The sequence below is a fragment of the Talpa occidentalis genome, unplaced genomic scaffold (genome assembly GCF_014898055.3).
Source record: "Talpa occidentalis isolate TD23 unplaced genomic scaffold, MPIMG_talOcc4v2.1, whole genome shotgun sequence".
Taxonomy (NCBI): domain Eukaryota; kingdom Metazoa; phylum Chordata; class Mammalia; order Eulipotyphla; family Talpidae; genus Talpa; species Talpa occidentalis.
In genome coordinates this window covers 108057204-108083863 of record NW_026555331.1, presented here as the reverse complement: position 1 = coordinate 108083863, position 26660 = coordinate 108057204, and the positions used below count along the sequence as shown (strand labels likewise).

Below are 26660 nucleotides of genomic sequence, written 5' to 3'. Positions count from 1 at the left end.
TGAATGAATAAATGAAAGAATGAAGGGAAATGGGCAGGCAGTTTATTGTAATGCTTTTACTTAGATCAAATTTAAGAAAACAGGCACTGCTGTTGTTCTTCCTCTCAGAATTGGACCTTAGTTAGCATAGAACAGACCTTTGTTAACACAAAACCAGACCTTCATTAAAAGGACCAGATATTATTAAAATATATGTGTAGGGCTTTCAACAAACCACTTGCACTTCAGAGGTTGGAGGGGTCTGTTTCCTACTTCTAATAGGCTGTAATTTTTCCTGACTTACTCACCAGCAGCTTGGATGAGGGAAATCCCAAGGGGGTTAGTCATGGCCATGGTCATTAAAAGAATTGTTTGCTGACGCACAGGTGTTCTTGGCGAAGGCTCAGGAGTCCTCATGAGGTCTCGCCTTTGTGTGTGGAGTTCTTTTGATCTTAGAGGAAGAGATGTCCTTCAGGCACAATAAACCAGGGTGCTTGCTTCTGTGGTAGATTATATGATAGGCTTAAAGAGCAGAGTCTTGGGGTGTAGATCTACCTCTATCCGCTGTCACATGCATGTGTATTAGCTGGCACGGCTTTTTACCCCGCCATGCACATCCCCTCATGCCTCATGAACAAGCTTTGTGTACATTGGAAAAAGGTATTCCCTCTGCTTTGATGGGCTAAAAATTCCATGGGTGCATGTCCTGGTGACCTGATAGTATCTTTATGTGATAGGGTGTTGCCCTCAAGGCAACAAAAAAATTTGCTCAAAGACCCTCTTTTATAATAATAGCTTCTTTTATTATTTATTTATTTGCATATTTATATTTTTAGAACAATTTTGGAATTACAGAAAAGTAAAAGTACAAAGTACAAAAGTACAAAGTACAAAGTACAAGTACAAAGAATTCCCATATACCAATATACTATACTTCCTATTTTAAGTATGGTCCATTTGTTACAATTATTGAACAAATACTGACATATTATTTTAATTAAGGTATGTACTTGATTAAGAGTTCTTTAGTGTTTAGGTTTCAGGGTCCATAGGACACCACGTTACATTTAGTTATCATGTCATCTTAGGCTCCTCTTGACTGTGACTGTATCTCAGACTTACTTTTTGGTAAGCAGGCAGTTTTGAACAATACAGTTTGGTGATTTTGGAATGTCCCTCAACTGAGTCTTGTTTGATGTTTTCCCAATGACTACACTGCATGTTTTAGTAGCTCTTAATCCTATTAAGGTGTGGCAAGAGCAGCCGATCAGATGATTGCCATTGATAGTTGCTAATACAGAGTCCAAAGGAAGGGGTACATGTCACACACATAAAAGCAACATAACTTATCCCTGTTGATGTTGACCTTCATTACCTGAGAAGCGCTAGGCTTGAGGCAGAAGGACAGGGAAAACCATGGGCAAGAGCCTTTATTGTGGTTTCCATGCAAAGGAATGGGGGTGGCAGGGTGAGCAGGATTAGGACTTGAATTTGAACGATTTCAGCTTCTGGAGCATAGGGGCTGTCCTACCTGTCTGGTACCTGATTCTGGGGTGATTAGGGCAGGTAGATAGCAGCCAGAGGTGTAAAAGCTTGATAAGGAGGTAACTGGAGATTTACTTGGTTTGGGATGGTTTTGTGATAGGCACCCAGGGAGGCAGGAGGCCAAGGCAAGGTAACTGAGGCAAATTATCAGGTTCTCCAGAATGAGGTTTTCCTGGAATATTCATGTAGGTCAGATGTTAAAGAATCAAATTCACAGAAGCTAGAAATATGCTTAATACATGATGGTTCTATGTCTGGAGAAAGATCATAGTGGTAAAGTGTCATTTTCATCACATCATATGCAGAGTACATAAAATCAACATAACTTATCCCTGTTGATGTTGACCTTGATTACCTGACTGATTAGACCCTATGTTTCTGACAACATTTCTACTTCATGTCTGCCTTTAATGCTCATCTTCTATGTAGAAAGTGTTCGTAGAGGAGGATACAGTGTCATTTTCCTAAGCTTTTTAAAATTATGATTACTGTTGTTGTGGCATTAAACTTTTGATTGTGGAAGCATCCACTTCAAAGAGATTCATCTTGAATAAACATTTTGCCAGCTGTTTGAATGACTACTAGTAAAACATGTAGATAAGAGAGCAGACCACCCCACCCGTGAAGTTCCCCTTTCAAAAAACCCTGAGTAATTTAGATAACTGACTTCTGTGTAACCCTGTTTTTCCCTTCCTGTGCCCAAATTTCTCCTCTTATGTTTTAGATGTACAAACAAAGAGGGAAAGGCAGAGCCCCAGGCCAGTGCTCCCTTACTCCTCTACTAGTGACCTCATTGTGTGACCCTGTAGCTTTCTGTGTACTGTCCAGGGCCTGTGAGTCATAAATCATTTTCTTCAAATTTCCCTAATGATTTTTTTAAAAAAGATTTATTTATTTATGCATGCAAGAACTGGGGTACAGGCCAGAGGTTGGGGGAGGGGGAGAGGATTCACCAGAGACGGAGTGGGGAGCAGAACAGGCAGATCTACTGAAACACACTGCTGAGGGGAGCAGCGGGTGAGACAGGAGAGGTCTGCTGCACCATGTGGGTCACTCCCTGGCTGGGGATCGAACTCATGCTGCAGTGGCTGTGGATTGCTTAATAGTGCTGACGCTTAACCCCTTGTGCTACTAGGGTGGCCCCATTCCTTGATGATTTTTACTTAGATGTATCTTGCAATCATAATATGATATGATCCTGCCCCAATATTGGCTCCTGTTGGGTAAATCTTTGTGGGGACCGCCATAGCAGCGTGTGCCCAGGCAAGTACCTTAGCGTTCCTGGTCATCACTGCCAAGAGAGCCAACAATTCAGGCTGTTTGGTGGTGGGTCTTAACTTGGACCCTCAGGTCAGCTGAGTTCATAGGGGAGACTTGTGTCTGAACATCCTTACTCTTCTCTGGAGTGGTGGCCCTTTGTATAATTTCAGTCACTGGATAAAAATTTAAATAGATACCTATAGTTCTGTCAGGGCTTGGGGTTGATCACCACTGAAATGAAACAGGAATATTTCCTTAATATTTTCCTTAATATTTAGTTATGAGTCAGATTATTCAGTTAGTCTCTCTTTTTTTTTTTTTTTGTAAAAAATCAAAAAAATTCTCATGACTCCATAAGTCAAGGAGGACCTGAAATTCACTGGTAATTCACCTGCATGCTTCCCCCTTCCCCCCTCTTATGACTCAGGCTCTAAGTCACAGAACTGTCTGTGGAACTCCCTCATCGATGGGCTCACGGGCAATGTCAAGGAGAGACCCCGACCCACAATTGTCAACGACCCCCGGCCACCAGAGGAAATCCTAGCTGATGAATTGCCTCAACTCGACAGCCCCGAAGCCTTGGTGAAGACATCTTTCAGGTTTGGTGGTTTGCAACTCAGTTTGTTCCTTCTTATTTGCTTGTGGAGTTATTTGAATCCATGATGCACCATCGGTTTGGCCAACAAATTACCTTATTTCTTTGCATTGAGTAAATTAGAATTGATGAAGGAATGTTAGAATTAATGGGAGCTGGACTTCTGGCTGGATTCCTGAATGCAGTGTAAATCATATCAGTAGTTAAGTTGCTGTTGGTATTTAATTGGTATTGGCATTTAAATGCTGAGGCAAAGGCTTTACTGATGTTGGCAATTTGAATTGGATTAATGAGTCTTTTGCTTCAAAGGAGGATGACGCATGGAGATAAGTGCACAAAATAGAAGCACGTGGTGGGAATTAATTCAGCCCTTTGCCTTTAGAGTTTCTTGCTGGGGAAGGTTTCTAGTGTAAGAAAATGTGAGCGCTGCTGCCTCCTGAAATGAAGCGAGCATCTTCATGTGTGATTTCCAGGTGGCCATTTACTCCGTCCTTGTTCATCGTTTAGTCTCATATCTTCCAGCAAAGGTCTCTTGTATTGTACTCCACTTTCACTATAACTCTGCCCCTTACTCACCCACAGTAAATAAAAATCAATCCTGGTATGGATGTGATGTATAAAAATGATTTTTTTATACTGAATCTTTCAAACTCACTTCTAAATACATGGTTGCTCTGGTATCAGAAATGATGATTTAGTGATTTTGCCAGCCTTCGTGCGACCTCTCTTCCTTTCTTTTACCCTAATTTTATTTTCCTCATTTTTTTCCATTATGGACTTTTTTACTTTCCATATGGCCAGTGGATTATATAAACTTTGTTTTTCTCCCCTTATAAACATTTCAGACAACTCTCGGTGTCCATGAAATATATTGGAAACATGTGATCGCATTTGCATTCAGGTGATGTGTGTAATCACATAGGAAAAGCCATTTCATCATGTGAGGGTTCTTAATGTAGATTGAATTACAGATGAGTTTGGAAAAGCTGTGATAGATAGGGGTTAAGATTTCTTCACAAAATGTTACTGATGCAGTGGTGGGATAAGAATTGTAAGGCAAACGCTTTTCTTATTCCTAACAAGGGTTTGGTTATTTTACTGTGCTCTTTAAAAAAAAAAATAAAGCACACTCAAGTAGAGAGAAGAACATTATACAAATCTGTGATTCTGTGCGTGTGACTGTGGTGGAAGAGGGGTAGAGGAGGGTAAATGGCCTGCGTGTTCGCATCCTGGGGCAGGATGCATGTACAGTCTTCGCCAGCTACTCTTCCCACCCCAAACCAGGTTCATCATCTTCACTGAACAGCTAAAGAATTATTCTCATGAAAAGAACGTGTTTTCTAGCCCAAATCCATTACTGTCATCCCTTCTCTTTGTTCTTTAATAGAGATTTATTATGCCCATGAAATCCATCTGATCTGGTAGCTGTATTGTGTGTCAATATCTTTGTTCAGAAAAGAGATTAAATCGTGAGTTTTGAAAGGTCAGAACTTCCTTCTAGTTCTTTGTAATGCATCGTGCAGTAGGAAGAACACAGCGGGTTCTAATATGTCAGAACTTCAGCATTTGAAGCTAGACATCACTGGCATTGGTTATTCTATTGGTCTCCTTAATACAACTATGTGCTATTGTGAGCCCATCCTTTCTTCAAAAGAAGATGGCAATATTAGGTGACAAGTATTCTCTAATTCACTTGTTCCTAACTGTGGCAGTCACTATTAGTCGTGAGATATGTTGTGTGTAAATTATTAGAAGCAAAATATGGAAATGCATTTTCACTGTAGGAGTGAAAAAGTCTGAGAATTCCAACTGCTAATGTAAGTGACCCTGGGGAGTCTAAAAGGAAGGGTATTTTTTAATCTTCTGGGATTCAGTGATGTTTGGTGTTCTTAGTCCTGTGATAACTCCTTGTCTCACCAAGCAGTACAGTCTTCCTTCTGCTGAGGTTGAGGTGTTGTGTTCTTTTCTCTGACTGAAATTCAGAGCCTGTCACCTACCCTGCTGCTCTCTCTCTGTGTGTGTGTACACTTGTATACACATGCCCACACACAGAGGATCAGAGCATGTGATTTTTTACTACCTGCCAGGTCTTGTTTGCTGAGGAGGAGCGCGTGATACCTACTCATGAGTTGGCATTGTGGGTCTTCATAACTCCTCTGTAGGACTGTCACCACTGAATGGCATAGGATAAGCAGTAGCTGTGTTAGCCTCTTTTTTTCCACCAGGTTCATACTTGGGCATTTGGGATCCAGGATCATGAAATATGGTCATCAGCCTTTATTGTCAAAGATCCAAATTTTAATGACAATAAACCTGATGCGCCAAATTTCCAACAATTCCAGTCTTCTTTTGAGGTTCTTTTCCTAATTGTTCTACGGATTGGGGCTGGGGTTTATTGACAATGGGTTAAGAGTCAGCCCTTATCCTGTTCTGCTTCCTGCAACTTCCAGGGAAATAGAGTGACCTCAGTGAAATTATGCTTACATTGCCTTCCAGACCTCCTCTTTCTTGTGATGTCCCCAGGCTCTGTTGTTCTTTCCTGAAACTTGGCTTTTGTTAGCTCTTCCACAGTTCTTGTTCCTGTTCTAATAACATTGATCCTAAAAAGGAAGAGTTGGATTTTCACTTCACTTTCTCCAGAAATCTTTTCTAACTCTTTCCAAGTATGTGGAAGGAATTACGTACAGGCTACTTGCTGGAAAAGAGTGCATATTTGTTTCATATTTGCATAACATTTTCATTTAATTAGTTCTTTTGAAATCATAGGGACAGTATGCCCAAAGGTAAATTCTATTCTCTATTCCCAAAGACAGGAAGTGCTCATAAATTTATAAATGGCAGGTGTTTTTGAAAAGGGTTTTGAAAGTTTGTATGTTTCAGTCTCCCCCAGGCTTTCTGTTACAATAGTAATAGCTATTCTTATATCGGCAGGCATGTTCCCAGTAACCCAAAGATGATTTCTACTTTAGACATGAAGAATCTGTCAGGTCCAGAAAGGTACAACGTAGAATTCTGATTGAATTCAAACACAAACAAGTAAGAACAATTGCTTGTAGGTCCCCTATGTTTGAGAAGAATTTAGGTCCCACTTAATCTTTTTCAGCCCGTGGAATCCCACAATTGATACAGATATCGTCTATAAACTCCCATGAAAAGCATGCTTATGTTGCAAATGCATCTTGTATGTCTTCTAACCAAAGTGCCACCCCTAAGTATGTCTTGTGCACACTCTGGGATCCTGCTGGGGCCGACACTGTCAGTTTATGTCAATTAGCAGCAATGCCAGAGGGCATAGTTGAAAGCGAGAACTTAACACATTTTTCAGAAATGAGAGACACGCCCTCTTTCCCCCCAAGGGTTTGAAGTTGATAGTTGAAGTGTATGCAGATGCCATCACAGTTCTGAATATGTGACTCCTCCTCTGGGCCTTCACTTTGCTGGTCACTTTCAATGCAGTAGATGTTACTTGTCTTGGAGCAGACAGCTCAGCAGAGTACAGACACCGTGGCCTCTGACCGCTCACTAAGCCTGGCGTGAAAAGTCTGCTTTCAAAACCTGAGACTTTTGTAAAGAAGAAAGTGAGAAGCAGAACTAAATAAAAAGACATCAGTACCCAGAAAGTATAGCTTCCTGGGAACTGCACCCCACATACCTATTTTCTTTGTTCCTCATGACCTGTCCCCCTTTGAACCTATTGTGCTGTTTAGATTTTTCTTAAAGAGAGAATAAGCTGAACTTGGGGCTTAAGAAGACAGACAAGTCCAGCCAGTCTGATTAGTGACAAGAATCTCTGTACCTGCCACTAGAGGGCCCTAGGGAGCAGCAAAGAGCTGGCTATTGATGGCCTTTTCTCTCCCCAGCCTCTGAGTGCATTTTTGCAAAGGTAGGACCCAACCCAGGTTGTGCTGAAAGTCAAGGACACCAGTGTTTACCGAGCATCTGCTACATACAGAAAGTATATATTCATTTGTTCATAGAATCCCAACCTCCCCCCAACCCCTATCCCTATTCCCTCCGCAAGCCCTGGCAAGGGAAGTATTATTTTCCTGGTTGTGCAGGTCAGGAAATTGAGACTGAGAGAGCAAACAACTTTCCCAAAGTCATCTATCAAGTGGCAGAGCTGGAAACTTCCACTCAGACCACCTGGCCAAAAGTACAGCCACTCTCCCAAGGCTTACTACCACCTCATCACCTTGGCTTTCATGTGTCTGTATTCATCATTGGTGAAATAAGATAGTGTGATTGGTTCCACTAATTTGGATGTGCACTCTGGATATAAACTTCACCGCTTCTTCTGTGAGACTGACCCTGTTCCTTTACACTAAATCCTTTTACTAGTCCAGACTTAGGTTATTAATCCACCCCACCCCCACCCCCTTTTTGGATAGTAGTTCTTTAAGGCAATGTTTCTCAAATTTATGTCTAAATGGCTTCTTTGGGGGATCCTGTTAAATGTAGATCTGGATTCAGTAGGTCTGGGGTGCAGCTTGTGAATCTTCATCTAACAAGCTCCAAGTGATGTGATGGTACAAGGACTACCTCTGAAAAGTGAGGCATGAGTTTGGGAATACCATAGATAGAAGTTTGCAAATCTTCTTCTAAACTATGTGATTTGAGTCATGGTTTTGATTCTTAGTTTCTTCGTTTTACAAATTGGAAACAATAAAAAAAATTCAGTTTTCAGGGGCTGTTGCTATACTGAAGTGGTCTAATCAGTGTGACAGCCCCTAATTCCTTCTCTCTGTTTTCAAAACCTTATTTAGGGGTGATTGACCCTCCCCACCTTGACCCCCTCTACTCTCTCTGGGTCATGCGGTGAACCTCAGGCCAGTTATATGGGTGTTTTGTGAGCAAGAGTGGCCACTGACCTGTCTCCTTGGGTAGCAGTGGAAATTGTGAAGCCGCCCAGTGCATTGGATATCTTGCCAGTTACAGTCACACTTACTTTACTTGTGTGACTCCTAACAAAAGTTGAGTTGCCAGGTTTTGATAACTTTGCATTTGGAAGAATAGCATGCCCACTCCCTGGGGAAAAACTGGGGGCTTGATGGCTTCTCTTTCTACATAGAATGGATTTATTTGGGCTTTGGCAAAACCTTTCCAGATTCTATACATAGCTTGCTAAGCATTTGTTCCAGGGAGCAGAATTGCATTGAGCCAACACCCTCAGTGATGGATGAGATAAAGCCCTTGTCAGATCCCATTTAATGGATTGTGTTTTCCATGCAGAATGAAATCGTTGAACTCATCCTTATTTTGACTTTTGGCAGTCACTTTTCCACCAGGGGCTGTTGCCAAGAAGCCAGTTTTTGACTTGATTACTTTCAGGAAATGTGCAATCTGGCTGATGATATGGCTTGGTGGAGGGTGGTGTCCCCTGCAGCTTCAGACCCCACCCCAGGATGAGTCATGGGTTAAAATTCCCAATTAGCTCATGGAAAGTCAGGTCACACAACTTTCTTTATTACCATATGTTGGTCACCTGCTGGGAACTTCGGAGCTACCTACTTCCCTGACTGACTTCTGCCTTCCCAGAGTTGACAATTGCTTCCTCTAGTCTTCTGCTAATCCAGATTTAGTAGAATTTTAAGTTTGCTGAGGGGAGACATGAACAAATGAATTCTGAGTTTCTCTTAAAGTTCAGAGGAGTTTGCATTGCAATGTTGGCTTCCCAAAAGGGAAATATTTAGGCTTCTTTTTGTAAGTTTTGATAGACAGGGTTGTTTTTTTTTTTTTCACTATTGGAAATTGACAAAGGTTTATCATGTAGATATCATTCCTCTTCCATTCTTCCACATCCTTCAACTGGTATTATGGAAAAGCAGAAATCTGACTCTCTGATGGTCCTGTGAGTGTACTTCTCATATCTCTGACCACAAGGAGTACTTGACCCTGGGGCATCACCTCTTTGAGGAAATTTTCCCTGTTGCATTTGAGGCTCTGTTTCCTTAGAGTCTCCAAGACTGTGAGCATTAGGGATCCTAAGGCCAGCCATTTCTCATGGATGTGGACTCCTCTGACTGGGACATTGGTTCCAGGACTCCCTGATGGCTTTGCTAAATTTTCTTTAACTCCACACTGTGCTCCGAGATGCTTCTACCTAACCTTCCTTTCTTGTCTCTTCCACAGGGAGTCAGAACTTCACCCAACTTTTCCTTCTTCCCTGGCTCCTTGTCCATGTTTTCTTACAGATATTCATCCCTGATGATTTTTTTTTTTTTTGCATGGTCAATCTTGTCATGGCATGCTTGGCCATCTCTTTTTGATTTTTATCTTTTACGTCTTCACCACACTCTCTAGTGGTGGGGTAGCATGTGGGAGGCCACAGTTTTCTTCATCGTCTTTTAAGAGCATCAAAAAGAGTTTGCTGAAGCATTGAGTTAACTAAAGAAATTGCACATAAAAAGGAGAATATTTAATTGTACCCCAAATATGACTGTTTCCATTGTCCAGGGGAAATGCTAATAAATGTTGGATGCTGAACAGGTAGCTCCCTTATAAACACACTTAGGTACAAGTTAGTAGACCTGTCTCCAGGGTTGATTTCCTTTCAAGAGGGAAGCATTAACATCCTTCTTCAAACCAGACACATTCTCATGAGACTATTGAGGAATCCAGGTTTCCATCCACAGGAATGGAGCTCATCCGGGCCATCTTCACCCGCTCAGGGTTGGCCTAAATCAGAGTATCTCCAAGCAGCACATTTTACAAAGTGGAAGCTCTTCATCCTAGAATAACCCCACAGGGAGGAGCAGGGAGCTTCAGTATGGTTAGGTGGGACAGGAGGGACTGGTTTTCACCTGAATCTCCATGCCAGTGTGCGGCATGGCTCAACCTCCCAAGCTTCCCGATTTGCAGCAGGAACTTCTGCCCTAGCCACAGAGATTCTTGAAGTATGCAGGGAATCCCTGAAGTTCTTTTCTGAAAGAAGGAAGGCCTCTTCACTTCTCCCACATCTGTGCCCCTCTGTCATGCTTTTGACCTCCTGAGGTCTGGTGATTCTCACAAGGTTCTGGGTCAGGTGCTTCAGTCTTGAACCCTTAACTTCTTTGTTCCCATGTCAATCTCACTGATTGAATCCCTAGTCACAGCCTGAGTAATTTCTGAGCTTTGGCCTCAAGAACTTGTGGAAATATCTATGGCCTGTTCAAACTACAGAGAACTGAAGGACAACTTGGAAAAGTGAACACCCAGCCTCCCTCTGTCTTAACTCCACTTACCACTGATTCTTCCTTCATGTGGACCCTCTGGTTTGTGGACATATGTCCCTCCAGAGAGAAGGTCTCCTTACAGCCTCTCTTGCCTTGATTTGATTTTCGTGTTCTCTGTAATCTCCCAAGTCATAAAAGCTAGACCTGGTTATCTACTCTGTATCCTATCCTCCTCCTCCCCAGTGCCAGGCCTTGAACTATCTTAATGGTAGATGAAGTAAAGAAACAGATTGGCCTACTGGTATGGGACCCTATACTTGGAAATATCTCAAAAGCACCATATGCTATCCTTTATAAACTTTCAGTGATGAATGACTTTGCCACATTTGTTTTTGCAGTAAAATTAAGTTACTCTAAATAAGATAGGAAGCCAAACCCTTTATAATTGAGCTCTGTGATAATGCAAACCTGGATACCCCTTGATTGGTGGTTGGGCCATGTCCTCTGCAGGCACCTGGTCATGTTATGACGATATGACCCTGTGTTTCACTCTGTAGACATTTTTGTTCCAAACTACTATTTTTGCAACCTTTGGTATGTCTATTATCATTTCAACAAAAAACTAAAAAAATTTAGCATAATCCCTAATTCCTATTAATTGTACTTTAAAATGATTAAATATCACCAGGAATTCTATTGTTTGGCTCAAGCTTACATTTTTGAGGAGTGTGTGTGTGTGTGTGTGTGTGTGTGTGTGTGTGAGAAGAGAGAGAGAGAGAGAGAGAGAGAGAGAGAGAGAGAGAGAGGGAAAGAGAGAAAAAGATAGATAGATATTGAGATTCATTTAAGACCAAATAAATTCTAAAATTACTTCCCTTTTATGACACAATGAACATCAGCATCATTGTTAACAACCACATGTGAAACCGTTCTTGTTGTAATCTCATCTTCTTCTAGAAAACCTTATTTTTACTTCATTTAGTGGTCTCTTCAGATTTATTACTTACCTTCTAATCCAGCAACTCATGAGAGATGATACCAGCATCCCTGAGGTGGGCCCAAGCAGCTGTGTGTTTTCAAAGCTTTTCTGGTTATACTCAGGGCAGCAGACACCACATTGGGGGCCATTCCAGTATCACAGCCCTGTCTTGGTGATCTTTTCCTCCTCCACTCTCCCATGCCCATGTTACTTTGTCCTCAGGACCATTTTTTCAGATGACTACTTACGTCTTTGTTGACCACAATTACCAAATATAGACTTTACTCCCTTCTTTTTATAGTATTTATCTGGAAAGGGTATCCAGAATTTTGGAATGATCACAGAATGAGCTCTTCGCCCCCACCCTGCGAGATGCCATATGTCCATGCCATTTTAGACAACTGAAGTGTCACCAAATGTCCCTTATGTAGTCTTTCTTCAAAAGCCAATTCAATGGAATGCAGGCAAATTGAATGCTTTCATTTGGGAATGTGATATGTTGAAGTTTTCAAAAGCCCACTAGGCACGATTTTTACTTTCTGTTTTCAGTGACTGACATGTTTTCACCACCTTCTAGATAAATTGACTTTGAGACATTGACTTAGTTTCTTAGTCACCAGTTCTCCTTTCTCTATCTTTTTCAAAATGAAATTTTGTCATCAAAATAGTATACTTATCTTGAGAGCACTTGATAGAACTTGATAGAGTCCCTGCTATCTTTTCTAAAGAATTCATAGCTGTGCCTTACTTTCATAGTTGTAATTATAGTGAAGATACAATTTTGTATCCTCCTTTCTTCACTGAACATTTTATCTTAAAAAATTTTCCCAAGTTGCCACACAGTGTGTGTTTGTGTGTGTGTGTGTGTGTGAGAGAGAGAGAGAGAGAGAGAGAGAGAGAGAGAGTGTATGTTGAACAGTTAAGTTGTTCCCAGTTTTTCACTCTTTTCAAGAACACTTTGATAAAAATTCTCATGTATCTAGATATTGCTGTATTTTATTGCTGTATTTTAAGCTGCAGCCTAAGGGTAGATAATTTGATGTAGAAACACTGGTTCAAAGGGCATCTTGAATTTTAATAAACCACATCACCAGAGGAGGCCTGTATAGTCCCTTTCAGTGGGGCTTCTCACAGAAATTTCAGTGGGCACTGAGTCCCGTATAGTGCTCATTTCTCACAACTTCGAATTCATTATTGTATTTTCAAGAATCTCCTTTGCTTCCTGTCTTTTGCTGATATACTTACTACTCGTGGAAATAACACAGTCACTTTTTGTCTGCCTGCAAAGTGTCAATACCACTCTCTTTTATCTGCTGACAAAGCAAGTTTCAGAAAAATTAAGTGACTTGCCCAAGGCACACAGCTGAGAAGTAGCTGAATTAAGAGTTAAACCTGCATCATTTTGACCCTCAAAACTTTTGTACTTTCTACCTCACTCCATTCTGTGGGGCACAGAGCACAGAGGATGGAATCATAAATTGCTTCTGGGTGAGGAGTTGGGGGCAAAGGTGGGAAGAAAGTAAATACCCAGGCCAGGTCTCAGGAATGTTCTTGCCTTCAAGGAAATTGGGGCTTAGTGGAATATAGGAAATCAATAATTACTGAATGGTACATAAGCCATTGTTTTATTTATTTAAAAATAGTAGTTACTTTATTTAATTAGTATTAAAAACAAATGTTAGCATAGAAATGAGCAGAGAAGAGTGTTTTTTCCACATTGTACATACCTTTTGTTATTTTTATTTATTTTCTTACATTGTTATTAATTTGGGGACAGTGTTTGATTTCTCCCCTTAGGTGTAGTCCTTGTAGTTCTCCACTACCCCTTATACCCCTCCTTCCCCTATTTTGATCTCTTTCCCTCCTCTACCCCTGCTGTGTGTCTCAGATCTTGGTCTGCTTGCAAGTTTTGTCTTTTTCCTGGTCCCTTATTAGGTTTCTCTATATTCCACATATAAGTGAAACCATTCAATTTCTATCTTTTTCCTTCTGACCTGTTTTGCTTGGCATAATCCCTTCTAGCTCTGTCCATGTTTCTGTAAATGGCGTGAGTTTATTTTTATTGATCTCTGAGTAGTATTCTGTTGTGTATCTATACTGCATCCAGAGAAGAGTGTTTTTACAAGCAACTGTATTAAGATATAATTCACATAGAAACAATGAACATAGTCAAATGGATATGTTTGATCTCTGACACCATCACCATAGTCCTTGTGCCTTTATGTAACCCCTTCTCCAGCCCCTCCATACCATCCTCAGTCCATTCTTCGGTGACCACTGATGTGCTTTATTGTAAGTATAGATTATATAGATTAGTTTGCATTTTCTAGATTTTTATGGAAATAGAATCATACACACACATACACAGTGTGTGTGTGTGTATATATATATATATATGTATTTGCATGTACATATTTTTTATCTGATGTCTTTCACTTAGAATAACTATTTTAAGAGTCATCTGTTTTGTTGCCTGTATCAGTAGATCTTTTTTTGTTGTGTATCATGCGGATGCTATGATTTGTTTATCCATTCAACCACTGTTTATCGATTCAACTATTGATGGCATTTGTTAACTTCTGTGGTGTCACGATTTCTACCTTGGTCGATTTCAAGTAACCAACATGAAGTCACAGAGTGAGGGCTTGTGCAGGGATGCAAGAGACAGTCTATTTCACGTATGCATGTAGGGAATTTGTCCTGGGCATCAAACAGGTATGGAGCAGAAGGAATTGTAGCACTGCACGACAACAGTTGGTAAGGGCAGCACCTATGTCATGGGGTGAGCGTTGTGCACCCTGATGTAAATGAAGGAGCAGCACTCTCTAACGAGCCCACCTGAGAAGTAAAGTTTTTCCAGCATGAGGAAGCTGGGCCCAAGATGATAGCGCAGGAGCCCAGGTTGCAGCTATCAGCAGGGTAACATTACTAAGCTGGAGACTTGAGCCACCTAACATGCTGGCTTACTTAGACCCTGGCTCATTTATGTGCTTTCTTAAAATAGTTAAATTCTTCCCACAACTCTGGCACATGCCCACTCCTAGAAGCCGTGAAACTTCCTCAGTGGGGGTGAGGTGGGGATGGATTTGAGCTCAGGCTTCCATCACATGGATGTTGCCATTTTTCAATCAATAAAATCTTTCCCTGCTTCAAACACTTGGTGTTCTGCGTTTGGTCTAACCAGGCATGGTGCCCATGAACCAGCTTAGTACTTGCTACCAAGATCTTTATCCTTCTGTTTGTGTGGATGGGGTGGTTCCCACTTACATATAGCTGTTTTTGTTTTTTTACTTTGTCCATGTGACTCCTAAAAAACACTATTGTGGTTAACAAAGAATATTTGTTTTGAAGAAGGATTTATTGCCTAGGAAATTAACTGTTGATTGTGGGTAGGTATAAAATCTGATTTTAGAATTTTGTACATTATGGTTACTTTAAAAAATGAAAGTAAATACATGAATCATTTTTGGAGGTGAGTTTCTTGAAAACTTTTTACATTTCCTGCTTAGACATATTGTTAAATTAACTTCCTTTTAGGTATCGTACGAGCTAATTTGCAACATTAGAAAAAAATAAGGAGCGAAAAATGGAGCTGCTTAACTTTGGTCTTTAATATTTTATATGTCTTCCTCTCTGTGAGTAATGAATCATATTTATAGGGTAATAATTCACATTTATAGTAGTGCTTTTCATTCCACATGATCTCAGCACGTTCCATTCTGATCTCTTCATTCATCATTGAATAGCAGCAGTCATCTGGCGAAACACCACCAAACCAGGTCTGCAGCACGGAGGGGGAACCTGCTGAGGGCATGTGGTGAGACAGGACATGGCTGAAAGAAAGGGAATCTGAAGCTTACAGTTCCCAAGTATTCTTTAAAGTTCATCCAGGCAAAAACCCTCACTTCTCTGTTCCACATTGACTGAAGCAAAATAATATCACAATTTTCTTGAAAAATCTGTTCTCACCAAAGCCTCTACACCTCTCTATGGCTCACGACCTCCAGTTTTCCTCCCTCAGATCCATGTGGGCAGACACTGAGTTTAGGGTAGTTCTTAACCTGGGATCAGGCACTCATGGGTGACTGAGGGCTTGGGTTATATATATATAATTTTCAGGGAATCTGAAACTTGCAGCAGATTCTGCTGAGGGTTTGTGGCTTTGAAGAGGTTCAGAACCTTCAGTGCTTTGGAAAGAGTGTTAAATAGATGTCTGTTGCTTGGACCCTTCTGTCATCATAGATCAGGCAAATTCTAACCGCTGGATGCCTCTGTTTACTAGCTTTACAACAGGGATAAGTATTTTCCTTTTCTCCCCATTCAAACTGTTGTGAGGTACGAGGAGATAATTTCATGAGAAAGTGCTGAGGAAATGGTCTGATACTGGGCGAAAGTAGGTGCGGTATTGCTAATTTTATCACAATCAATTTTGTTATTATCAGCAGATCGTGATGATGATGGTGGTAGCTGGGCAGTGGACGTAGGACAGGCAGAGGAGCCAGAGGGTGGACGGGGCATCTGTCCAGTCCTCAGATAGATGACCAGCAATCTTCCCTATTGCCTCGGTGTCCTCAATTCACCCAGGCCCTGGGACTGTTTTGTTGGACCCCATATATCCTGAGAAATGATAAGGAGAAAGAAGAGGAAACTATGTGAATGACACACACAGAAAAGGACAGAGCCCCACATCAAAGGGAAAACACTTAACAGAGTAAGTATACCTTCACAAGTCCCTACTTAGTTCTCCTAAATATATTTAATCTAAATGTGGGCTTTCCTGGGAAGATATTTTGTTTCAGGATCTGGAGAGACCTGAATGGGGACTTGTTTGAATGGGGACTCTGTCCTATGTGACCCAGGCAAGATGCTTAACCTCTTCCAACATTAGTTTCTGCAGATACAGAAAATAAACTCTCAGTTTTACTTCATGGCTGTTGTGAGAATTAAAAATAGCCAAGTAGGTAAAGCTTAGCACAGGCTTTGGCCCATGTTTGTCCACTGTTATTAGGAGGCATTCAACTAATATTTTCAAGGAAATGAGGCCCTAACTCTTTCATGGTTCTTGCTGTGGGCCTGACTTTATTCTAACTGCTTTACATACATTATTGAATGCATACATCATTGAATCCTTTACAAACATCATTGAATCCTTGCAATAATCATTTGATATAGGAACTACTATGATCCTCATTTTATAAATGGGAATCCTGAGATAAAGTTAAATGACTTGTCCAAGATCACTTAGCTCTCCAGTGGTGGGGCCTGGGTTTTGAGTCCCTACAGTCTGGCTCCAAAACTCAAGTGATGACTCACTGAACTATGCTTCACCCTCATTGGAGTTTGAACAGTACCCCCTGGTCGTCTGAATGCCCATTAGTAAGGTATGAGATTTTTGTCTTCTTGGCAGGGATCCTTCTGTTTTTCTTGGGGAATCCTACTGATCTCAGAAGAAAGACAGTTCTACTTCAAAGTCAAGGCCAGATGGGTGCCTGGGAGGATTTGGGAGTTGTCTTTGCCTTCCCCTGGCTTGCTACAGGACGTTTCTTATTCCAGGTTCTTTATCACTGAGGACTTTATGTGACTGACTCACTTAGTATAGTGTGAGCAACATTTCCCAGAGCTGGGTGGCGATTCTCCAAGCCTGTAAGGCAGCCCACAGGAATAGGGGCCGGTGTGAAGGAGTCCGCTGGAAGGCAGCCAGAGTGCCTTGGGAGCATAAGCAGCGCTGCTGTGACAGTTGAGTGGTAGCTGTTGCTTGGTCTCAGTTCTACAGACTTGTGTGACCTTGGACATTGAGTTGGACTGTTGGTGGAGCAGTTAGCGCCTCCTTTCAAAGGGTGACTATAGTTCTTGACCCCCCAGTAGTTTAGATCAACAACTCAGAGAAAAGGATTATCTCTGGATGCCCATTTTTATGATTATGCCCATTTTATGATTATGACTGGATGCCCATTTTCCAGACCAAAAGTAGGAGAAACCTTTTCCTTGAGCTTCATTATTCACACTCAGAGGAGGACAGGTGGAAAGCTATTTGAATTTGCCTATTTGCTTTTTTGAAAGAAGATTTTTTTGAAATATGTTTCTATTATAAGAGCGATATGTGCTCATAGCAAAGAAAAAAGGGAGCTATCACCCATGGTTCTTCTGTTTCAAATTGTTAAAACTTGATTCATTTCCTCTATGAATATGTTTCTCTTTAATCACACAATATCATGTCCTAAAATTTAACATTATAGCTAACTTAGCATTTCCCCTTGTTTAACCTTTCATGAATTTTAAATGTCAGTGACTACAGGGTAATTTAGTAAACCATTTGTTGATATTTGGTTGTTGAAGTTTTTCCAGTCTTCTTGCAAATGTAATAAAAGCAGTGCTGGCTTGGATACCTTTGTGTAAATAGATTTTTGTACAGTTAGGATAATTTGCTTGGCATCGATTCTCATAGCCCAGACAGAATTGTGGAACTCCCCAGAAGAACATCATGGTCAGAAGTGCACTGGCCACTTACTCCAATGTGGCTAGTGCCAGTGAAGAGCTGAATTTTAAATTTTATTTAGTTTTAGTAAATTAAATAAAAGCTTAAAAACTGATACCAATTCAGTTATTGGAAAACTCCTTTTTTTTTTGCCCTTAAAAGTTACATCTGGAAGAACTGGAGTATGTGACTCTACATTTCCAGCTGTGCTTTTTATGAAATCTAAATACAATCAAGTATTTGTAATGAAAATTTAGATTTCACATCGAGAGGTGTTATAAGAGCAAATTGCACACTGATTTCTAATACTTAAAATATACAAAAACAATAATTAATAATTTTAATATTGATTACATGTTAAAATATTTTGGATATATATGTTATATAAGTTAAGTAAGATATATTACTCATTCACCTATTTCTTTTCACTTTCAGATGTGGTTACTGGGAGATTAACTATGTGACTTATATTTTGTTTCTGTCAGCAAGGCTGATAAGGATGTATGATTCAGAGCATGAGAACTCGTGCAGACTGCACAGAGGCACAGAATGCTTTGGGAATTTTGGTATGGGGGAGGAGGGAATCATTGCACTGGTAAGGAGGTTAGCAAGGATTCTTGGGACAATGTCATTTGATGGAGGCTTGAAGGAAAGATTTATGATTATTTTCAAAGTTTGACTTGGTGAGGGGGACAGCAAATTCCAGTGAGAGGAAGCAGCTTTTGCCAGTGCATAGTTGTCAAAGAGTTTGGGACCTGTTATCAGAAGTATAATGATTTTAAAGAATCCCATTGACTTGAACTCTGTCTTATCAAGAAGTCTGAGGTGTTCAAAGTCTTCTGGTGCCCACACTCTGCACAGATATCCTGCAGTGTTATTCTGATCCCACAGAGGGTGACAGAAAATCCTTATGGGAATTGCGGTTGTCACAATGCCTGGGCGTGGAGGAAGAGTTTAACATCCTAATGGTGCAGAAGGCAGTCCAACACAAAGAGGAATTGTTTTGCCCCAAATAGCAACCCCACTGAGAACCTCCTGGGATAAGCAACCAAATTACTTTGGGAACTTTTCCAGAATATCCATGCTTGGCACTGTGCCAGTTTTCTAGGACCAGAATCACCAGGAGTTGTCATGGTATTTAAACAGTTAAAATTAAGCAGAATTAATGCATGCTGTAAAAAAATTCAAATAGTATAGAAAGATACAATAAAATAAAAGGGAAAATCCCTTCTTTACTTTGTAATGACCCTTAAAACTTCTCCCAGAGTCAAAATGATTGTATGCAAATATGAAATGTAGCTATACATGCTTCTTTATTTACCAGATTAGTTCATGCTAAATGGGCTCTTTCACATTTTTTCCTGAAAGGTGTTTTTTTTTTTTTTTTTTGATGTTTTGCTTTTTGTTGATATTCCCATGTCGGTATATGCTGATTTATCTCATTCTTTCTATGGACTTCGGAGTATTTCATTATATGAATATAATCTAGTTTACTTAGCCAGAACTTTGTAGTGGATGTTTAGTGTCTATGTGCTGTGTCTTCTAATGCCTTTGGTCACTTTCGGCAGTGACAATGTTAGCCAGGTCAATTACAAATGTGGGTAGACACTGCTGAATTATTCTCCAAAATGTCAACACAATTTATACTCTTATAAACAAAACATGAGCACAACCATGAAAAATCCTCTCAGCTCATTGCTAAGAGTCCCTGTTGGAGTAAACCTTCCTGACCGCCTTAATTTCTCTATGTCTGATTCCTTAAGATTTTGCTTTCAGAAAGATGGTAACTATTTAATCTGATCAGAATATCTGTTAGTGTGTTACTCTGGGGGTAGGTAGAATGATAGCTCCCAGAGTTGTCCACTAACCCCTAGAAACTGTGAGTTTGTTATCTTACATGGCTAAAAAGATCTTTTCATTGCAAAGACTTCTCTGCATATGTGGTTAAGTTACAGATCCAGAGATGATGAGATTATCTTGAATTAGCCAAGAAGACCCAATGTTACCATAAGTGTCCTTTTACGAGGAAGAGGAGGCAGTCAGAGCTAGAGAGGGAGTCAAAGATGTGCTGCTGGCTTTCAAGTGGAGGAAGGGGCCAGGAGCCAAAGAATGCAGGTGGACTTTAAATTTTGGAAAAGGAAAGGCAACTGGCCTTTCTCTAAAGCCTGCCGACAACGTGTTCTTTTTAGTCCAGTGAAATCTGTTTTGGACTTCTAACCTTCAGAACTGCAAGATAATACATTTGTGTTGTTCTTAAACTATTAAGCTTGTGATTGTTTGTTCCAGCACCAATAGGAAACTAGTAGTCTCCTCTCAGGTGACCTATTAGTTGTGCCATCCAGAGACAGTGCTTTATCAGACATGCAGAAAAAGCGCTAGTATCAGTGACAGAGTCTTGGAGCATCCTTGAGACCAAACTGCGGGGGAGCCGTCTGCCCTTAGGGCTGGTCATTAGCTCTGCTTTCCCCCACTACCTGTGCCTTCACATTCTTCCTTTAAATGCTCTTGTTGGGACAATGTGGGTAGCTAAAAATCTGAAAGCTAGGTGATAACCCAGTTTTCAGATTGTGGATACAGTTCTATTTGTTAATATTTATTGCAAATAACGAGCACCAAAACAAATCACTGTCCTAGGAGCCGTAAGTCTGGAGTTTCAATCTTGCCTCTGTCACTTCTCCATTGTATGATTTGGGTGAGTCAGTCTAATAAAGCTGGGGAAGTGGGATCAATAATACTTATTTCAGAATTTTTATGAAAGTAAAATAAATGGAGATAAATGAAAGTGTAAAGTGGTAAAGTGCTAAAACAGTACTTTTGAACAGTTATTAGTAATCATTTGGCAGTGATCAGCCATTACAATAGGTGTTATTGATAATGTCCACACATCCATTAATAATCATATAACACAACCAATAATTACATTATTCTCTTGTTAGATTGTGTCATGACTTTTGTGACAACCCAATAATTTTAGATACAGTGAAGTGTTCTGAACCTGAGAGTAAGAACTTTGCTTTGACAGGAATCCCCATGTCTGCCTTTTGCCATTTATCACCCACACCCACAGGGGTGTGTATGCTGTAACTAGCAGACAAATGGAAGAATTAATGGGTGAGGGGATGAGAATGGAGCTCAGCAAACCCTGAAGCATTGCTGTGTTGTTTTCCTTCTGATAAGTAGTTACATCCTGTGCGATACCTCTGTAATTAGTTTCTCCTTTGCCATTCTCTCAGGCTATTTGTCTCAAGTTCTTGGCACCTCTCACCTTCCTACCATAATAGCCTCCCAACTGGCCTCTCTGACTTTAGAATTTCCTCATTCAATCTATCCTACATTTAAAAATCTACAGTGGCTCCCCATTGCCACAACATCTGTGCTCAACTGAGGCATTGGGAGACATTGTTGAATCCAAGTAGATTGTTAGTACTAATAATTAGAGAGCAGAAGTCTGTGAATAATTTATTCTTTTTGTTTTATTCTTTAAAAGCCAATTAAGCAAGGTTCACTGTATCATTGCTGCCTAGCGTGGGAGCATAAAGGTAGAATTAGAGCTAATGCATGGGAAAATTGTGAAATAACCCCCAGACTTGCCTGCAGACAGTGTTGTTCATCGTTTGTGTTGTGGGAGAAAATAGTTGAGAACCAGTAGCCTGAAGAATATAATCTCCATTTCGTTGCATATTATCAAAGAGATCCATGATGTGGTCCTTATTTCGATTCTCTCCCGCCATCTCACAGTGCCTGCCATCCCCATCCCATGTGCGGTCCCCCAGCCACACCATTGTGTGCAACCCAACATGTGTTCTTTCTTCTAGTGGCCTGGTGCCCTTTGGGGAAGCTCTGTTCCTCTGTTTTCAGCCTGTGTGGCTCGGGTGGGACTGAAACCACCCCTACCCTCTGTATCCCATGCCTGGTCAGCAGGGGTATGGGATCCCTGCAGTCATTTTGGGGGCAGTGGGTGGGGGTTGGAGATGAGCAGGTGCTTCTAGCTGAGCCAATGACACCAACCCGTGTTTTTTTTTTTTTTTTTAAGATTTATCTATCCATGCATACAAGAACTGGGGTATAGGCCAGAAGTGTGTGTGTGGGGGGCGGTTGAGAGGATTCACCAGAGACAGAGTGGGGAGCAGAACGGGTAGATCTACTGTAATACACTGCTGAATGAAACAGAAGACAAGATAGGAGAGGTCTGCTGCGCCATGTGGGTATCTCCCTGGCTGGCCAGTGATTGAACTCGTGCTGCAGAGGCTGTGGACAGCCTCACAGTGCTGTGCTTAACCCCTTGCACCACCAGGGAGGTCCACCAACCTGTAGTTTTGCAGGAATTATTGGGGAAGTGGTGCCAGGCTGGTAGGATGTGTGTCTGGTGCTGCCAGGGACCATGTTGCCACCAGCTAAAAAGCTGACTTGAGTATGGAGCCGACAGAAGAGAGGAGCACTGAGAGACAGATGGACACAGACTCTCAGAGGCATCATTACAGCCAAAGATAAAAAAGCTTGGTTTTATACGTCAATATAGAGTCTGACCGCCTGTCTGTCTGTCACTTCTTCTTGCTTAAGTCAGTTTGAGTTTGGTTTCTGCCATCTCAGACAAAGAGTCCTGCCTATTATGCTGGGCTCCTTGCCATTCACAGCCTTGGCAAGCCCTTTACCATCATGTGGTTTGCTCAGGGTCTGAATGCCCCTTCCCCCCTCTCCCAGCAGTACTGCATCTGACTGTCCATGCCAGGCCAGATCCTCACTGCTGCCTCACCAGATGAGGGTCACATGAAGCTGCTCTCTGTGTGCCTGTACCCTGGGGTCACATGCATTATTGTACTTTGTGTTATAGTTTGTTACGTGTGCATCAGAATTTCCTTGATTTACAAGATACTTAACTATCTTATTAAAATTTATATGCTTGGGCCTCCCTGGTGGCACAACGGTTAAGACACAACCCATGAAGCTATCCACAGCCTCTGTAGCACTAGTTTGATCCCCGGCCAGGGAGCTACCCACATGGCGCAGCAGACCTCTCCTGACCCGCCCGCTGCTCCCCTCAGCAGTGTATTTCAGTAGATCTGCCTGTTCTGCTCCCCACTCTGTCTTTGGTGAATTCTCTCACTGCAGCCCCCCCCCCCATCTCTGGCCTGTACCCCAGCTCTTGTATGCATAAATAAATCTTTAAAAAATAAATTTATATGTTTCACACTTTATGTAGCTTCTGTGAATAGAATATGTTCTGTCAACATATTTGTTGACCTCGATTTAACAGAAAAAGAGAAAGAATAAGAAGAGGAAGGAAGAAAAGAGGAAAGATTTTGCCCTTTAAAATGTGAGTCTTGGACTTGGGTCATAGGTCAAAAAGTTGGGAACAACTTGTTGAATAACTAGCTAAACCTATTTAATCTCTTCTTCTGGGAACTGTCAGTACTTGACAGCTGGAAAATATATGGTCGATTCCTTCCTAGATGGGAGGAATTTAGCATAGCACATGGGGATGACAATGGGGGAAAAGTGATGCTTCTAAGTTACATAATGTGGTCACAGTCAGTGACTGTGTCCTGCACAGATTAAAAATCCCTCTAGCTGATGGGATCTCGACCCCGGAGATATTTCTCAGGACTCTTCTCTTTACTCCCTAGTTCAGACCATTCCCACTGGTCTACTGCAGAAGCCTTCGCTCAGGGCTCCTTGCCTTTCACAAACACATTTCATCCTGTGTGTTGCTCAGAATGATCCTGTAGTTGGGCTTGGCTCCTGTCACCCCTTGATTATAAACCATAAGGACCCCTGTCTCTTGAAAGCATCCCTTAGGGTTTTCTATGGTATGACCTGAGCTTTCTTCACAGACGCATTTTCTGATGCTCCCATTTTTCCTCGTAAGTGTTCCAGCTGCAACCCTATGTCAGCCTCTATGGGTGGCCAGGCCCTGTGGTTTTTTGTTTTGGTCATTCTCATAGTGACATCTCTTCACCTAGGACATTTAATTCCCAATTCTTCAAGACCAAGAGCTGTCATTCTTTGAGAACACAGATCAATTCTGCCTCCTCCCTTTTTCACACTCTCAACTGTGGTCATGGCTTTGGTCGTTAAGAGTTACTTGTATATATATATATATATATATATATATATATATATATATATATATATATTAGGGATACATCAGGTGTTATAACAAACAAACCTCGAATCTCAGTGGCTTAACACATTAAAATTACATTTCTTACTTGGTTACCTTCTTATAGAACCTGAGTATCTCTTCTGTTTGGCTACCTTCAACCAGGGACTCGGGGATCTAGGCATCTTTCATAATGTGCCTTTGCCATCAGAGGCCTTATCTTCCTGTCTAGAGGGAAGGAGAGAAAGAGATGGGATGTTGGATGAGATCTAAAGACTGGACTGGGAGGTGGCATGTTATTTCCATCTACATGCCACTGGCCAGAGCTGAGTCATATGGTTCCAGTCTAAAAGCAAGATGGCTGGGAGATGCAGTTTTCTTGTGGACCCTGGCAGAGGAAATGGGATTGGGGAGCACATACTATTGAGGAAGTCTGTCCTAACATTCCTGTACCCGTTGGCATTTTTGAACCAGGTAACCTCAACATATCAGGCAGCAGACCTGGGGGCCTGTGTGTGGGCAGCACTGCACACGCTATCTTCCCTTCTGTTTTGCTTCCTTACTCCTGAGCAGGCACAATATCTTGAGTGCATCCACCTTTGTATTTCCCTCTCCCCTCTTCCCTTCTCCTCTTTCTCTTCACGTTTTCCACTTTATCAGCTAGATTTTTAAAATTCCCTTTGCCTTCCCCTAAGCTACTTTTCATTTCATCCAAAACTAAATTACAAAAGTACAGTCAGTGATGGACACGTGTTTAGTCTTAGGCAGGTGGAAAAGAAGGAAACCATCCCCCCTTCTTTCTTTGGATGTGTGTGAGGCATTAAATAAACTTATTTGGTAATAATATTATATTTTCAGAAGAGTTGCAAAAATAATATAGTGTCTTCATATACCCCTTGCACAATTCCTCCTAATGCTAACATCTTACATGTCTAAGGTACATTTGTCAAAATTAAGAAACTAACACTGGCCCATTGCTATTAACTAAACTCCAAATTTTATTTGTATTTTGCTAATTTTTCCACCAATGTCATTTTTTTGTTTCAGCATCTTTTTCAGGGTATCCCATTACATTTGATTTTCATTTCTTCGTAAGTCTCCTCTGTTCTATGACAGTTTCTCAGTCTTTTCTGTTTTGGATTACCTTGACAGTTTTGGGGAGTGCTGGTCAGGTGTTGGTTGGAATGTTCCTCAGTTTGGATTTTTTTGACAGGTTTCTTTGATTAGCCTGGGGCTATGGGTTTTTGAGAAGAAGACCACAGAGGTAAAGTTCTCTCTATCACATCATATCAGTGTTTATGCTGGCCACATGACATCACTCATTATGCTAAACTTGCTCACCTATTAAAGTCCTGCCTGCTGAATTTCTTAACTTTAAAGTTATTTTCCACTTTTTATACTGTTATTCTCTGGATACCAGTCATTGTGTCTTATCCATACTCAAGGGGGCCCGGGATTAAGCTCTGCCTCCTAGAAGGAAGAATAGTATCATTTAATATTATTTGGAGCTTTCTATTCTTTATGCTTCCCCACTTAAATACTTTCAAAATCCCTAAGTAGATTTAGCCTCAATAGCAGATGTAAATCATGACCACAAAAGATATCTCTCTGACAACTAATTAAATGAAAAGCCTTGCAAATTTTTATTCCAAAGGTACGAGAAGAGAGTCCATTCTTCGGAATCCAGACAAAGCAAGCAAATGAGCCTGTCAGCATATGATTATAATGTGTGCAGCTTGGATTTGACTAATAACCACAAAGTGCTTGATTCTCTCACTTCCTCCCTTACTCATGAATGCACACCCTAACTCTTGGTTGGACATGGTAAGGCACCTCGCCTTTTCAGAATGGCTCCTAGCCTTTGTGGCAGGCCATAGTGCTGAGATGCTCTGTTGGCTGTTAAGGGAAGAGGCAAGAGGGTGTATTTTGCTGTAATAGCCATCATCATGCCCTACCTAGCCAGCTAGAACCTGAGCCATATCACAGAAGAACCGCAGAATATCTAAAGGGAGCTGGCATTTTGGCTTCTAAGTCTTCTTTCTTAGCTATCATGAGAAATGTGAAGGGAATGTTTTTGAAATAAAAATGAAATGAATCATAGCTCCAATTGTTTTCCTTTTATAATCGTAGTTGGGTGAGATCATCTAGGTGGATCACTTTATTCTACATGTGAGAATGCACAGATGATGTGAAAAATAATGCAGCTAAATGCAGGAACCGTTTAAGAATTGTCTACTAATTCACATGTTCTTTGGGACATGTCCTAAGAGGCAGAAGCTGGAAAAGAGTATGTGGGTTTTGGCATCAGATCCTGCCTGAGTTCCAATCTGGATACTGCCTTTTATTAGTCAGGTAACCTTTTCCACTTTATCTCTCTTGAGTCTCAGATTTCTCAACTGTAGTTAATGAAATTTGTTTTGGATAGTTGTTGCAAGGATTAAATGAGATAATGTCTGTTAAGTGTCTACCTGGTACCTAATAGAATGCCGCTGCTTTAGCATGCTTTTGGTGCAAGTAATAACAAATCCAACTAAAGTGGCAGAAAGAATCAAAAGTTTATCTGTGTTATTTCAAAT

The 26660-nt window shown here is 41.0% G+C and overlaps 1 protein-coding gene across 5 annotated transcripts in view; it reads left to right on the top strand.

Moving 5' to 3' along the window:
* The window catches only part of PDE1C (phosphodiesterase 1C), a 417006-nt gene that overhangs the window by 112794 nt on the left and 277552 nt on the right, over window positions 1–26660 (top strand). For all 5 annotated transcript variants that reach the window (XM_054692457.1, XM_037509936.2, XM_054692455.1 and 2 more), the window contains exon 3: window positions 3212–3383. In XM_054692457.1, the coding sequence (XP_054548432.1) occupies window positions 3212–3383 (172 nt within the window). The remainder of the gene's footprint in view (window positions 1–3211; window positions 3384–26660) is intronic.